The following is a 16,723-nucleotide window of genomic DNA, read 5'->3' on the forward strand; positions in this document are numbered from 1 at the left end:
TGGTCCTAAAGTCCGGGATTTGTGTTTTCTTGTGGGCTTATTTTAGCCTTAGGTATACACATGGCCCATCGTGGCACAGTTAAGAAAAGCCTGCAAAGAAATCTGGATGTGAAATGCAATGCATTATGAGGCACAAGAATTTAACTCAGCTCTGAGACTGACACTGAGCTTCAACATCAATGTGATCTCCTTTTCAGGATGACATTCTGACTACCAGCTCCTTTAAACCTGTGACCAGTGAACTTACTCTGAATTAGCACTGGCATAAACAAAGCCAGAATATTTCCAATGGAACTACTCCAATTCATAGCACCTGGAAACTTCTCTGTGTGCATTTCATCAGGAGGGATTATCCAGTAGCTGGAGAAACATTCAACTTGCAGCTATAGTTGTCTGAATACTACATGCAAACTAAAGACCACTGGCAATAAAAATACATTTCGGGGGAGAACACCCCTCTCCTCAATGAGAAAAAGGGCACAAATTACATTACACTAAAGAGAATACTTAGTGCCTAAAGTATTATCAAAAGAAATGTTAAACAAAAAAAAAAAAAGGACATTGCTTTTCTACTGTCTATTTCAGAACAGATGGTATAAATTAGTTTAGTTCACATTATCTGAAAAAAAAAAAAAATTAATTCACCTCATGTAATGCCTGTTGCAAGCTCTCACTCACCCACACAAGAACTCCAAAGGCCCCCTTCTGCAGCCAAATGCCTGTCATAACAAAGGTTACACGCTCTTACAACCCACTCCTTGTATCCTTGTCCTGAAAACAACAGGCCTGCCTAGGACAGTAAAGCTAAGCACATACAAGTGGACATCACTCTGTCCTCAGTGTGAAATGTTTACCCTATGAAACCCCATGACTTCAAAGGAAACTCGGATTTCATCCGAAGAATCCAATTACATATTTCAGATTTAGGATGGACTGTCAAGTGCCAGCTGACAAAGTGATGTCCCCAAGTATTTCAGGACAATGATATTTGAGACTAAATGCAAAGCCAGCTGTTTGTGCCTTATCTAAGGAACATTTCAAAATGAGGAAATTATATGATGATTAAATGTCTCCTCCACCTCAGCAAAACACATTCCACTCAGCAGAGGTCTTTGCAACCAGAATGTAGAAAGAATGTCTGTCATTAAAATAATTCCATGAGCAGTATTATCACCAGTATCATCAAATCATAGGGATGGTAGGAAAGATATGTAATCCACCTCCCACTGTGAGACAGAGTCAGATAAATTTTGTTCATGTTTATTAAAGTAATTCCTAACACTTCCAATGATGGAGACCCCACAAGATCCACTGGCAGGGTATTTTGTGGATAAAACTTTTGTAGGGTTTACCTCCTTTTCCTTGTTTCATTTTAGATCCATTTCTCTCTGTCCATGGCACAGAAAAAAGATTACTGGCCCAGTCTTGGCAACAGCCTGTACTGTGCTGTCTGTGCTGAAAACCTGCCTTTCTCCTACTCACTCCTCAGCAGGCTGCTCTTCCTTAGGCACAGAAAATGTAACCCTTTCAGGGTTTCCCCTGGGCTATGTCCTATGGATCTCAGGTCACTTTTCCTGCCCTGTTCTCCACATCTAAAGTGGCCAGCACTTTCTTCAGGAGCTGTGCTCCAAACTGAACACAGAACTCCAGCTGAGTGCTCACCAATGTGGGGACTGCTCCCTGCAGGCTGTGGGCCCCCATGCAGCCCAATATTGTGCTTTCCTGTTTCCCCTTTCTATTGTGCAACAGCCCAACACTGCCAGTCCATGTTCAACCAGAGATCCACAGTAACCTCTATCCTTTCCTGAAGAGCTGCTGTCCCACTGGCTGTTCCCAGCCAGTACTGGTGTCAACAGCTACAAGGATACAGCTCAGTGAACATTCTGGAACTACACACCATCACTGCAGCCTCTGTGCACCCAAGAAGACGAAAGTGCCCTTGCAATGCTGATTCACAAAAGGCACCAAACTGTGGGTGGTTTTTCATCAGCACACAGAACAAAACATTGGAAATCCATTAAGGATTTCCAGTATTTGCATAAACTTCCTCACTTTTTATTTGCTCTGTCTACCAGGAGCAGGGTGGAAAACCAGGTAGGCCTATTTTTCCAAGGCTGAAATACCCAATTTTATGTCCCTGCTACGTATAGAGCCTCTCAGTATAGGCAGTCAAGACTACTACAAGCCCAGTACAAGCCCAAGCACTCACCTACAGTGGTGCACAAAAGGACAGTACCAATGACCTGTGAAATAGGTATGGACAGACCTGGCTAGGCTGGGCTTCCTTTCTGGCAAAGCTTGGTTTCTCTTGGACATAACACAATGGATGTCTTCTTTTGTACTTTAGTACTTAGCAAAAGCTCAGGCTTTGTGCACAAGGAATTTATTTTTGCTTCCTGTAAATGAGAGTGGCATGAAAAATTATGTCTGTCTTCTTAGTTGATGCCTTTTTCACAGAGAATACACTATTCCAACAAAAGTGGACATTAAAAAGTGTAACAGCAAAGATTAGGCCCATTCAGTCCAAGTTACCACCAAGTTGAGAGTAACTGCAAATGACAATCAGCCACCACCAATTCCCCCTTCAATGAAAATGTACTGTCCTGCAAAGAGTTCATCTGAGCCTGGAACTATAATTTTTTTCTAAAGTCTTTAATCTCTAACACTTTTAATTGTATTTAGGAGTACAATACCAGATTTAATGTAGATAAAAAACTTATATTGGTTTGGATTCTCTTCAACCATCCACTACCTCCCTTATTTATTTAACTGTAAGATTTCTGAGATCATATTTACTTAGGGTCACATAATTGCTATTTGCGATTATCATTTTAGCAAGTTTCCTCTGTTTATCCCCACTTCCTACTATAAAACCTTTTTTCAGTTGCTCTGCTAGATTTTATGGCTGACCTGAAACTTTATAGATCAAATATTAGAGTGAGGCTGAATGTATTATTTACACATTTTCAGCAAGTTTCAAAGCTAAAGTTATGGAAAAGAAAGAGTTTCACCTATGCTAAAAGAAATCTTTAATTACTCTTTTGCTGAGAAGCCTTCATTCCTCCATTGTTTCACACACAAAAATTCTGCAGGCAGATACAACTGTTATTTTCCTGTCCCTATCACTGAACAGCCGCTGAGTTTATTAACAGCAGTCACACTGCATCCCCCAGGACGGCTCACAGGGAGCTTTAGAGCTTCCAAGTGCAAGTGATCGCTCTGGCAGCTGATGGTCTGCACCTTTGCTGATGACTTCTGCTTTGAACTGATGTGGGTCTATGGGAGACATGCTCAGGGGCTCCTTGCAAGCCACACACAACCTCTTGTATTTGAAAATGTGTCTCCTCCAGAAATTCCCTCCTCTAGACTCCCTAGGCAAGCAGAGGAGAGGGAGAAAGGAATGCTCCTGAATTTCCACTTCTGAATGTGCTGCCAGCCCGCCTCGCTTGCTGTGACTGTGTTTGATGGGTCATCAACTCTACAGCTGGAATCAGGGGGAAGACAACTCAGAGCTTTGGATGAAGAGGCCTGGAAGGTGGCAGAGAAAGAAAGATGGGAAGCCAGGACACAGAATAAGCTGTAGGGGAAGTAACATGATAGATAGCATTATCAGAAGTGGGGGTTTTAAGGAAAAATCATGGCTTCTCTACAGAATAGCCTGGCAGAGAACATAGCTTGACTCTCAGCTTTGTTAGGTTCTCCCTGCATTCCTGTGCCAATCAGCATAATACAATTTATAGTTGAATTAAGCTTATATTATTTATTTTCCTTAATGAGACATGGAAACTGACAAAAAATTTAAGAACAAAAATAAAATCACAAAGCACTTTGCATTTTTTGTTAGATCTGTTTGGAAATTTGTTCAATCTGTTTGGAAACAAGATTGTTGGCATACATTCAAAGAAAAGTTAAGTACTTGCTATCATAAGAGCAATTAAAAATATATATCAAATACCAAGACAAAGGACTGGGCAGCTCTCCTAGATTAATTTTTCAAGTAGGTGAGAAAGCTTTCAGTGATTCAGGATAGTTAGGATTCTGTGTTAAAAAAGTGACAAGATTTCAGAATTATCAACTCAGGAGTTAAGAAATTATTAAATCAATGTGTTGCCTTTGTAATTTGATGTATTTTTTTAGATGTAAAGATAATAATTCTCAAATCAATTTATAGGAAATACAAGAACGATCTAAAAGCAGGGAATTAATTTTTATTTCCGTATCATGCAAATGATACAGTACATCTCTTAATCCAATATAAATGAGTTGTGAATTAGAAAGAAACAGGGGGACAGAAACTTGTGATAACCAAATAATCATTGCTTTATAAATCTGAAATTAATCAAAGTGTTCCCTGATCTTCTTCCAAGGACAATGTTGCATTAAGAATGAACATGCACTGAAAAGGTAGTAATTACTAGAAAGCACATCTGTTACAACAGGAATTTTTAAAATGTAGCAGGAAAGCTCAAGATTACTTATTCTATTTGCAGCTGTTACTTGGTAAAGAGTACTCAAGGACAACTTCAAGCATGGTCCTCTGTGCTTTGCCTTTGCTTACTTTCATTGTGTTTAAAAAAAACTAGTCACAAGTTGTCATCAAATTGCTTTGAAAGTCTACTTGCTGACAGACATTTCTGTTTCTGTTTCATTTTCCTAGGTTTTTTTTTTTTTTTTTGGTTCCACTTAGTGCAAATTTTCTTACAAATTTACAAAGAGGTATTTCATCCCAGACTAGTCTTAGCCTTACCATAGCTATAAGAAGAAAATAAGAATGCAGCATGTAGGTACTACTTTTCAATCCTTGATCCTGGAGCACTTCCCAGAACCAGGCAAGTATCACCACCACTGCTCTCAGAGTGGGATACACCAAACCCTCTCCCTCCATGCCTTGACAAAGATCACAGGCACAGAAGCTGACTTGTTCCCTCCACTGCCCCAGGGAAGGTTATGTTCAGCAAACAGCTATCACCATGCCAGCAAATGAATTAATAAAGAAAGATTCATCATTTCCACTGCTCTCCTACCTCTTTATTACACAGAGTATAATCCCCAAATCAACTTTTAGAGCAAGAGGCTGCATAATTGGTTCAGACACAGGAAGGAGACAGTAAAACTCAGCTTCCAGTAACACCCCCTGCCAGGAATGATCGTTTTTCGAGACTGTTAGGTGTTGGGCATTCTCTCAACTACCACAGATGCAATTAGATGCATTTTTAAGCATCCTGTTAGTGGGAAGTATCACTGTGCTTCCAGGAAAATCACTGCATACCATAATAATTAGCCGGGAAGTTCTTTATTCCATGATACAGCAGGAGCTGGAATGAATAGTAAGTGCAGGAGATCCGATATCACTTGGACAGGCAATTTCCTTGGGCTTCTACTCATGGGCTCAGAGGTGATACTATGGTTGCATATGACATAATAATTGCATTAGTTTGGGGGTTGGGTGGGTTTGTGTTTTTTTTACCGAATTACAAAATTACAGAATTGAGGCTTTCTACAGTATGGTGCACCATACAGACTGTCATACTCTGCCATAACAAATCACTGGGAGAAGAATCAGGAAAGGAAAAATAAAGGAAATTGTATCACTATAAGCTGCTTCTTTGGAGCTCAGAAAAACACCAGCACATTGTCAAGGAGCCATAGGGAAACAGTCCTTAAACTCCTCACCAACCAGTTCCTAATGACTCTTCCATTTTCTTACTTATGGCAAAATGACCACTGCAAAAAGCTTGAAGATAAGGCTAGAAGCAAAGTTTTACAAAGGCAAAAAAGATCATGACAGAAAGAAAACGGGAACCATGTACAGTAACTGTAAAATCTAGCGAGGAGGTATTTTTAATACCCATATTAAAGCATATCCTTGCTACTGGTTTTAGCATGGTTTGCAAAAAAAAAACTGTAGGAACTATTAAAGGGGAAAAATGCTGCAAACTCATTTTCACCTCAGAAAGAATGACGCTTTCAAACTCTCATGACAAAGTCACAACAAAATGGTACAAAAAGGGAGGGACACAACCAGCCTCCTTGAGAAGGGGACATGCTACCAGCCATGACAAAGCAGTGCTTCTCCCTAGGAGACACCAAACAGTCAGCTCCTTGGAAAGAGCATGGATATGCTAGTGATGCTACTGTACCAGCATCAGAGCAGCACCTCAACCACTCACACAGGACACAAAACCAGGAGGCACCAGCTTCATCAGTGTTCTGACCCCTGTTGGATCCCCCTGAAGATCAGCACCTTCATGATCTCTCCTCTCTCTGCAGCAGCAAGGGGCAAGGGCAGGGGACAGGCTCCCTCTCACCATCCCATCCCCTCTGTCTCAACAGCACTTCTCCATTTTTCCCTCTGTGGGATTATTGGGGCTTCTGGGAAATGTGAGGAAGGGAAGGGAAAGCTGCAGTGAGGAAAGAAGACCAGAAGATCAAGAAGAGTGTGTCACCACCCCTAACTACACCTTGTTACAAAAGGCTTTAAGAAAATGATGTCTGCTTCTCTCTCCTTCCTCCCTCCCCACTTCCCAACAAACCCTTGTAACCTAAGGAGCACAAGGCTAGTGAGGGAGAATGGGGAAGGGAGAGGAAGGCAAGTAGAGGAAAGAGGTTCTAGTCCCTGTGTCATGTCCTGATAAAGCTACCACACCCTTACCCAAAAACATCACTCAGTTTCACACTGCTATGTAAGTACCATTATCACTGAGCACATGCAGTATCACACTCACCCTAATCAGGAAAAATTCACCCTAACAGCTGGCCAAGGATTTTCCACTTCAGTAAATATGCCAACATTATAATAACTTAGAATTTGTATCAAATACACCAAATACATCAAATATTTTCTATGGGAAAATACCACTTTATTGAACATTTTCCATTTATTGGAAAATTAGGACAATTGGAAAATATTGTTTCAGGTGAATTAGGTAGACCAGAACACTTTTTAAAGTCAATCTAATACCACAATGTCGTTCTTTACCCTGGGAACATCCTGTTCCGGGGTCAGATGCTCATTCCCTTCCAGGAGTGAGGTTTTTCAGGCAGCTTCACTTCCCAGAATTCAAAATATGTTTCTTTGTGACAAAGCTCTCCAGTGCCTCTCGGACATTTAATTATGGGAGAAGGGTCTCAGATAATGAAATGGGAACATCATGCTCCTGAACTATAACTTCTGAAAAGCAATACACTGTGGTAGGGAAATGCAATTAAATTTTGAACTGACTCAGGAATTTCCCATGGAACATTAATTCTATTTTCTGCTCACCTCTGAATGTCAGTCTATTTTTCTCTTTCAGTTTAGGAAGCTTATAAAAGGTGCAGTGAACCCCTACTTCTAAATCTGTGAATTCTCCCTCCCTCCTCGGGGAGGCCACAGCAATGGGAAGAGTGCATCTGCAAACAGAAGCCTGTTGTGTTAAACCTTATCAGAGGTGATGCCTAGCCTGAGGAACTGCTACCTAGATACCAAACATAGAGAAATAATAAAGGTATTTTTACCCCCTTCCAACCCCTTCTGGTCTGCAGGGGCTTTGAGAGCTCACATGACTTGCCTGAAGCTGCACAGGACCCTGTGCAAGAGCCAGAAACTGACCACAACTTCACCAAGACTCACTGCAAGAGTTTTACATCTTGACATTTTTCATCTCAAAGGTCTCCCACTTCAATACCAAAACAAATATTACAGTAATTCCTTGATGTAACATAAAAAAATTCCTTCATGTCAGCAACTGTTGGCCTGGAAATTTAGCCCAGGACTGAAGTGTTGAGCTAGTCAGAGTTGCTTAAAAGAACACCCAGCTACTACAAACTGTAAAAGAACTGGCTTGGATTTAGTTTCTCATCCCTACATCCATTTTTTGTGCCAGATTTACCTTAAAGTTATCTATCTCTTTCTTCTCCATCTCCTACACCTAATGACACAAAAACCACTTCACAGCAGATTCGCTCACCCAAACACACCCAAACGTTTTGCAAAATTCAGGCAAGCTGACCAATAGGGATGAATTCCATCAAATGCCAGAAAGATACCAAAAGATACCAGACACATCATCTTTCCCTGAAACAGAGGAACTGTTTCTATTTTAGTTCACCCACTTTCACATATTTTGCACGACACAGACTGCCATTACATGCATCTCCTCAGCAGTGATATCTATAACCAAAAATGTCAGGCGTCTCAGCTATCCGCAGACAGCACCTATTTCCTATGGTTATTACGGGCAGTACTAACACGTCAGGAATTCTGAGTATGTTTGGGTGAACTGACACCAGATCCAAAGTTAGGAGCTCCTCTACTATGAGTGTAAAACACACATGCCCAGAAAAAAAGATAAAAACAATTCTGGCATTTAGATGACGCACACTCAAAGCCCAGATGCAGATGAAACTCTCAGACTACAAGTTCTTGCTACATAAAAAACAGTACATCTAATTTCCAAATGAGTTGCTGTATTTTAAAATCCTTTTGGGTATAGGAACACCACAACTTCACCAGAAATGTTTCAGAAACTGCCTGAAAAAGACATTGATCAATGAGGCAACTTATCTGCCAGATACTGAAATTACTTCTGATAAGTTCCAGAAAGAACATGATAGCCTGAATTTCCTTTTTTACTCAGAAATTCACTAAGTGAGGACTACCAGGGGAATGCACAGATTTTTCAATTACTGCTAGAAGGACTTTGTTCAAAGAAAATGATAGCCAAAATGTTTGGGATTTTTTTTTTTTAATCAAACTCCCAGTAAAAGCATTATTTGGGAACAAACAGACAAGAAGGTTAAATTTAATTAACCCTGTGCTGTGATCAAATTCACCCATGAGGAAATAGTTTGTGAATGAAACCATGGCCAAACAAGCAAGCAAACACTGATTACATCCCCTCTAACAGGGAAAACAACTCGCTTTTCAACTTTGTAATAACAAGCAACATTTCAAACATCATGTCCCACTAACGAAGAGCAAAGGTACATAACAAAAATCATCTGTTAGGAAAACAGCACTCCAAAGTACAATGGCAAAATAAAGCCCAACACCCCCTAGGTATGCCAAGAAAAGTTAACACTTCACTGAGGGATAAAGGGATTCAGTTCCATATGGGGAAAATGGGAGACTAAATCGCCCGGGGTAAGCTTTACTTAAGTATCCACCTCATCCTAGAGGAACTGCCAGAGTGCTCTGAAAGCAGCAGGAAAGCCCAGAGGAACCACCCCAGCAAATGCAGAGGCAAGCTTCCTACTTACCCCACTGTATGCACCATGATCTCTTTTGCCACCTTAGTAATTCCCAAGAATCCAGAATGATGTTATTTTTTTAGGGAATTTTACAGCTGCTAGAGGAGACAGAGGCAAGCTGACAAGCAGAACTTTGCGAGAAGCCAGGCAGAGAGGGATGAATTTAAACCTTGGCTCAAGATGCTGTGTATTCTGCGTCTATCTTTAACTTCTAAATGATTTGGTTTCACATTCCTCTGAAGTCCTGCTGGCAGATGCCTTCGTGGAGCTTTACCAATCGCAGGCATCCTGCCCCCCTCTCCTCCTCTATCCCTCCACCTCCCTCCCTCCCTTCCATTCTCCCAAGCTGCCACTCCACCCCCATCCGACCCATCCCCACCTCTCCTCACTCTCACACACACGTACACACACACACAGAGGGGGTTGGATGGCAGGATTTCACGGGCTTCCAGCCTCGGCTGCCCGCCCACGTCTGAGGGAGCCGCCCGCCCCCGCGCCCGCCGCGCTGCCGGGCACCGGGGCCAGCGGCCCGGCGAGCAGCGCCTCACGGAGCCTTCGGAAATCGGGGCAGGTACCTGAAATCACAGCTTGTGCCCACTCAGGCAGGTCCCTGAGCCCCAGCGCCACCGACCGAGCCGCGGTCCTCAGCGGGGCCCCCGGGGCACACCTTCCGCGGGGGAACCCGGGCAAGGGCTGGGGCAAGGCAGCAATTCAGCCGCTGGCGCACGAAGGTTCGGCAGAGACTCACCGGCAAGCTTACAGCACTCCGACTGCACAGCGAGCTTTACGGAGGAAGGGCATTTTAACAAAAAAAAACCCCAAAACCAAAAAAACCTAACCCAAAATAAAATATATAATAAAAAGAAGTTTATACCAGATCTTGACTACAAAGCTTCTAAACTTCACTCTTAGTCTGTGGCTCCTTACAGTAACAATGTATTGCAATGTTGTTTAGACTCTGAAGTAACTAGACTACAGATTAATGATCAAATTCTAGGTGACCGAAGTGTGGGAAACTCCTTCCATGTAACTCCAAAAGCCAGTATCCGTACCAGAGGTTGCTAGTGTTGACACAAACCCCTGACTCTTAAGATCAGCGTTTTCAAGCAGGAGATTTTAATGCTCAAATGCATATTCTGTTGAATACTGCCGGCCATCAAGTCTGCCTTATCTCGGACATGGGTGGGAGCGGAACAAGCCACAAGACTTTATGTAAAATGTATGAATTATTGAACACTTTCAGTTGCAACAGGAAAACACCAATTGCCAGTCACACCAATTCAAACAGAATAACCTGGTAAATGTCTCTGTTTCTTGGAGTCTTCAGCCTTTGTCTGAGCTGCTGCCAAGAGGGGGTTGTAGGGATGCAGCCAAGCAAGCAGCAAGCACAGGTTGGGGCAGAGGGGGCAAAGCCAAGCTGTGCCCAGAAACCCTTGGCTGAAACCACGGTTTGAAAATGCCTTGCCAATGCCCAGTTTCATGGGGCATTACACTTTTCCGAATGCCAATGTTGAGAGGCTGGACTGATACAGTAGTAAAAGTAATCAAGCATTTACTTCAGGCTAATGAAGGAAACTGGTCAAACTTGGAAAGCCTCAAGGGGGGGTAAAAAAATCAGCCAAAGGGCTGTATCATAGGGCATATTAAGAAAGTCTCCAGATTTCCTGACTGCTTGATAACATGCATAAAAATAAGTGTGTTTGAGAACGCATATAGCATATATAGTCTGATGAAAAACAGTAACTCCACAGTAATTTTCATGGTCAGTCTGCATACACTGAAAGGCAGGAGCTCTTCTTAACCTGGACTGAGCTCAGGTTTGTGGGCCTGGGAGTGTTGCCAGCAACACAGAAACATTAAGTAACAAATCAGCTGACAACTCCCAGAAAGCTCAAGGACTTCTTTTGAATCACTAACATTTGTTACTATTAGCAAAGCAAGACCTCATTATGTTCAATACCTGCCTTCGAGAGCACGTTAAAAACTCCAGCTAAACATGACATGGACTTCCTGCCAGTCGAGGAAGAAGCCACTTCACTGCTTTTTCTCAGAATTCCTGATACAACTGTTCAGGGCATGTGTCTATTATTCAGGTTGAGGAGCTGCAGCAAACTGCAGGAAAGCTGCCTTGTCTGGCACTGCTTTCTGACAGAGCAACCTCTAACACTGCTGGCTTATAAATCACTCAGAGCACAGAAAATCAGAGCCAGAGAATTCCTGTTCAAATGGTGCAACTTCATATAATGCAGTACGTACATCAGGTAATTCTTTTTCCCAATTGTTTGTAAAGATGTCAGCCTTGAAGGGCAGAGACCAACTGTTAACATTAGGTTTTAAAAAGTACAGTGCTTAAGATGCTCAGAGAGACAAAAGAACAAAGAAAAGTCTTTGTGCCTTTGTTGGCTGAGGGCTCCCTTCTAATTAGGGCAACAAGGAAGGAAGAAGCTCCCCTTGGAAGAAGGTGTGATGGACAAATGTGGTGATTCAGAAATGAAGTCATGAACAGGAAGGATTAGGACTGAGCTGTTTTATAGGACTTCAAACTACCTCTAGAGAGTGCTTAAGTGTTAGGGAAAACAATGGCAGGGAAATCCACGGAAGTACATCCACGCTTTTATCTAAGCTTCTACGTTTCCCTTAGTAGATACAGAGGGAAAAGAGATTTGGCTTGGAATCCTACAAAAGGCCACTGTTTGCTTCCCGTGCTTCCTAAGAGGGTATTTAAAAACCTAAGAGTATGGGGAGGGGAAGAGCTTTGGAAAATGATGCTGGAAGTTACTGGGAAACCTTGGATGTCAACATGGACAGCATGATCCCAATCCCATGAATGAGACAGCCAGAGGTCATATGTCCAAAAACCGTATCACACAAGCCAAAGGAGAAGACAGGTGTCCAGTTTCCTCAGATGAAGAGCTGTGCAGGAATACCAGGGTCTGATGTGCAACACAAAGCGCACAGCTGAGAGATTTACCACTGCTGTGACAGGGAATACTACCCCGCCAGCAGGGTCTGTTGCTTATAGCCAGCATCAAGTTTAACACATCAGGGACTTCTGTGGCATTAGATTTGAGATCTATGAAAACACATTAATAGTAAGTTCTTGTGGAGGAGTGGGAGCTTCGAGTTGGAGCTGGCATGGGAGCAGACAAGGGAGTGGCAGAGGGGGGAGAGTAATTTGGTACCAGTGACAAGTGTAAAGAGGTAACATGTTTGGAGCCATGTGACTTCCTACCCATTCCCAATTTAGCCAAGTGCCTAAGAGGCATGATCTGTCCCTTCATGTTTAGCTATTTTTAACACGCACAGAATTTGCTCCTTGTCTCCCCTTGTCTGTCAGTGTCTTCAATTCATTAATCTTGGCAGTCTTAAGTTTGGGCTTACTGGGACAAGCAACATCTTCTTCCCTACGGGCTCAGTCTTTCTAGGTCTTACTCAAGAGTATTTCTTCCTCTTTGGAATGATCTTGTTAACCTCTGCAGATGTTTCAGCACAGGTTTGTCCAAGAGTAAGAGCTCTGGAGTAGAGACTGTAATTGCACTGGCAGGCACTCAGTTCCTGCCCGTCACAATGGATTCAGCACTGTTTATTCAGTATTAATCAACCTGCACACCCCTCACTGCCCCAGCCAAGCCTACTCAGCTATGTACTTACACCAACAGGGCTCACCAAAATGGTCCAGCAGGTGGGCTTTGGCCAAGTGTTGATCCATGTGCTGCTTCTCTCCTGTCTACCACTTTTTTTTTTTTTTTTTTTTTTCCTTAAAGCGATGACGGACACCTATTGCAGCAGTGGGGACAGGGGGCTCTTGGTGGCAGCCCCCAAGCACCCACACACTTGCTGCCCCCCCACCACACAGCCTCCAACACAGCAGGGTATACCTGTCCTGGAAGGAAATGCAGGGGATGGACATGGCCTCACCTAGGGCAACATACTGCCCTGGTCTCCCAATGTCTGGGCACAACACTCCTACCATTTCCATGAGGCTCACTGGCTAATGGCAGGCAGCTCAGTCACTGAACATGCTCAGATGGGTTAGCTCTGCTATTTGTAAAACACATGTAAATTGTTTGAACTCTTAATAAGCATTAATAAAGTAAATGGGGAATGCACTTAATGCATACTCTGTGACCATTTTTGCAGCAACAGAGAATTTTCTGAGCTGGCGTTTCTGTTCTTGATTTCTACGTTTCTGTGATTCAAGACATAGGTAAAGAAGGGAGATCATCCACAGTCACAAATTTAAGCTTCAGGAATAAATAATATTTTCAGTAATTCCATTTTACTAAACAAAGGAAAAAATCTATTGTTTACTTTTAAACATGTCTGTCTTTTTGCTATGTCCTGTATTTATACTTTTGGTAAGAGTTTTTGGTATGAACTCATGGCTTAAAGCAGTATTTATCATCATATATAAGCATGTCACATGCTCAGGAGCCAGGATATGAAGACTTTGGCTTTACTCTTGTACACAAGAAAAAAGTTTTAACATTAATTACGAAGTGTTAAGCAACTTTTGAAAAACTCTGTGCCCTTGCCTTCACCAGATGCATTTTCAAGCTCAATTGAAAAAATACCTAAGCAGAGAACTAGAACAATTCTGGTTCCATTTATCTTTACACCAAACACAGGAAAAAGACTACTCTTTTTTGTGAGGCACCCAAATTGAATAACAAAATTAGGATCTGAAATATAATAAAATTAAGAGCAATTTTTAAAAAATGAAGTTTTGTAGGTAAATTGATATTTTTACCAGACTGAAAAATATTTTTCTAAAAAGAAAAAAAAAACAAAGGTAAACCTATGCCCACAAAGTGGCTGAGGCCTGGAAAAGTCTTTCTGGAACCAGTAGTGCTCCCTTTTGTTATGGAAATGGCTCTGTTATCCTGTCTCACTCCAGCACCTTGGTTTCATTGGAGTGCTGAATTCTGCACTGAAAATGGTTTCCAGTAAGTTATTTTACAAAAACACAAACATTCTCTCTTTATATTTGCCTGGACAGACAACCCCAAGTTTTTTGTGGAAATTCAGCCACTGTGTGAAGTGTGCACGCAGGCAGACATGACTGTGTCTGCAGCGACAAACGCACTTTTTTCAGAAGTGGAAGAGGATATTCTATGAAACAGATTCTCTGTTCAATTGAGCTAAGGGTAGGAACAATCCCTTTTCATTCATCCCAGATCCCACCAAAAAACCCTCCTGCTCTCAAATAAAACTCATTTTGTTTCACCCTCCGGACGAAAAACTTGGAAAACAAAGGAAATTACTTTTTTTTTTTTTCCCTCCCTCCATAAAGAAAAAAATGCACAGCCAGAACATAGAAGGAGGCCTGGAAGTCTCAGAAACTGCTAATGAGAGCTGGAGCATTAATATATAGGCCACCAGCACGAATCCCATCAGATCAGTTATGTAAAAGCCAGCAGCGCCTGACTTGCTCTCTGAAATGCACCAGTGCCCTGCGGGGCTGGGGGAGCTGTCCCGGCCGCACCGCCTCTCCTTCCCTGTGTCCAAGGCAGCCCGAATCCCTCCGGGGATGCCCGCATCCCTCAGGCGGGGGTCCCGCTGCGACGGGGGCACAGGGACAGAAAAGGAGGGCTGGCCAGCCCCAGGGGCTGCGCTGGGGCGGGAGCACGCAGGGTGAGACAGCCTGGGAGAAGCTTGTCCTACTGCTCCCTCTGCCGTACCCATCCTGTGCAGAAATCCCAAATGTCAGCGCCGACAGCTGGGATAAGGCACGGCAGCGCTGAGCTGCAGGGAGCACAGGCCTGGGAAGAGACGAAGCGGCTGGTGACGAGGCAGAAAGCATCGCCACACTCAGGAGAGGGCACGGCACGGACCTTTGTGTCCCACCCGCAAACCTCTTTGCTGCCAGCGCTTCCAGAATAAAGCCTCTCCTTGGCACCATCACCTCGCCTTGGGACACGTATTTAGATCATGATCTCATCTTCGGCTTTGGATGGGTGTTCAGATCAGCACAGAGAAAGGCCCAGGAAGCTCCCTTGGCAGGGCAGCAGCCGAGTCCCACATGAGGGAATGCTGCAGCAGCACCCCCCAACAAAGGGGGAAAACAGCCCACCCCGAGTCACATCAGTGCCACGCCACATCTAAACAACAGGGAACACAGGGAAAAAAGGAGAAAAAAAAGCAAAAAGGAATGGGGAAAAGTGGCTTATGGTAATGAAGTCAATTAATCATGTGGTAATTAACAATCTGATTGTTCTACAGAATGTTTTTTTCCTAACTGAAAACCACCTGAACACAACTGCAGTCAATAATCTCACCCTCTAATCTTTTTTCTGAGGGATGAGAATTTGGCAGAACTGGATACCACCTATGGAAGACATTAGCAGCTGCCATGAAAGCATTTGTTTGAACACAGGGAAAATGTGCACCCAAAGCAAAATACATATTCTCAGACATTCAAACATTACAATGTGCTTTCTGCAATCTTCATAGCAATATTTCAGTTACTCCACACTTTCCTCTTAGCATTAATTTATGGAAATCCAAGCTAGAGAAGAAACTGCTTCAAGGAAATGTCTCTCAAGCACTTTTTTTTCTGAGAAGGTGCACACTCATCAGAATAAGGAGGAGTGATGAGAAGAATCAGCACCTTCAGGAAAAGTGGACATTTTCCATAATAAAAGAGGGGATGAAAGGCTGGAGTGCAAGGTTAGGGCTTTGAAAATTCAGCCATACACTCATCTTAAACCTTCTGGAGAATCTCAGGAACTTTACACAACTCGTAAAACAAAACAACCCTTCTTAATAGCAATATGAGACTAAAAAAAATTAATCAGTGAGTTCCAGAAAGGCAGTGTTAACAGAGAAGACCGCATTCACTTTTTTTCTTCATGCCCCAAGTGTTACTTCCTCCTATATTACAGAACATCTACCAGCTAATGAAACTACGGGAAACCAGACTTTATGATATAGCACGGTGATAAAATGAATTATATTTAAATGTCAATGGAATCTATGAAATAGAGCAAATTTGGAAGAAATCCATTCAGTAATTTTAAAGTTGTGAATAATTAGCATGGCATTTTCAAATGCACTTGATCAAATTCATGACCTAATTCTGCTCTAAATTCTTTAATTTTAGTTTTTGTGAAGCTATATGAGCCATGCAGTACTACAGTAGTATTAGACTACTGCAGCAGTAGTGAGTCCTGCTGAAAAATTCTACCCTTAAATGAATGACTCCAGCCAAAGAATGGGACATGGCAATTTGGGGCAGAATGAAGCCCATTCTTTTCAAAGGCAGCACTCCAGATTTTCATAAATGCAAACAAATGCAGTTTGACCTCAGGACTGACACAATGTACCTAATTCCAACTGCCTAAGTTATATGGCAAGAAGAAGCTAGACTGGAGCTGAAATATAACTTCCAATGGAAAACTGAGATACTCTGAAACATTTTATCTGTAGCACGCCAGTAATAATTACAGATTATTTTGACATTGTCCTGTTAAGTTCCAAGATGAACAGCCAC

The 16,723-nt window shown here is 42.5% G+C and overlaps 1 protein-coding gene across 9 annotated transcripts in view; it reads right to left on the reverse strand.

Annotated features, from left to right (window-relative positions):
- Positions 1–16,723, reverse strand: part of DTNA (dystrobrevin alpha) — a 221,230-nt gene that overhangs the window by 170,468 nt on the left and 34,039 nt on the right. For 7 of the 9 annotated variants that reach the window (XM_041473813.1, XM_041473814.1, XM_041473806.1 and 4 more), the window contains exon 1: positions 9,241–9,429. The exons of 1 other annotated variant lie outside the window; for it this stretch is intronic. In XM_041473813.1, the coding sequence (XP_041329747.1) occupies positions 9,241–9,257 (17 nt within the window). In that variant the 5' untranslated portion in view covers positions 9,258–9,429. Of the gene's footprint in view, positions 1–9,240; positions 9,430–16,723 lie in introns of those variants that run through there. One more of the 9 variants, XM_041473816.1, reaches the window with a different exon arrangement.

This window comes from Pyrgilauda ruficollis, unplaced genomic scaffold (genome assembly GCF_017590135.1).
Source record: "Pyrgilauda ruficollis isolate IOZ18807 unplaced genomic scaffold, ASM1759013v1 scaffold30, whole genome shotgun sequence".
NCBI lineage: Eukaryota > Metazoa > Chordata > Aves > Passeriformes > Passeridae > Pyrgilauda > Pyrgilauda ruficollis.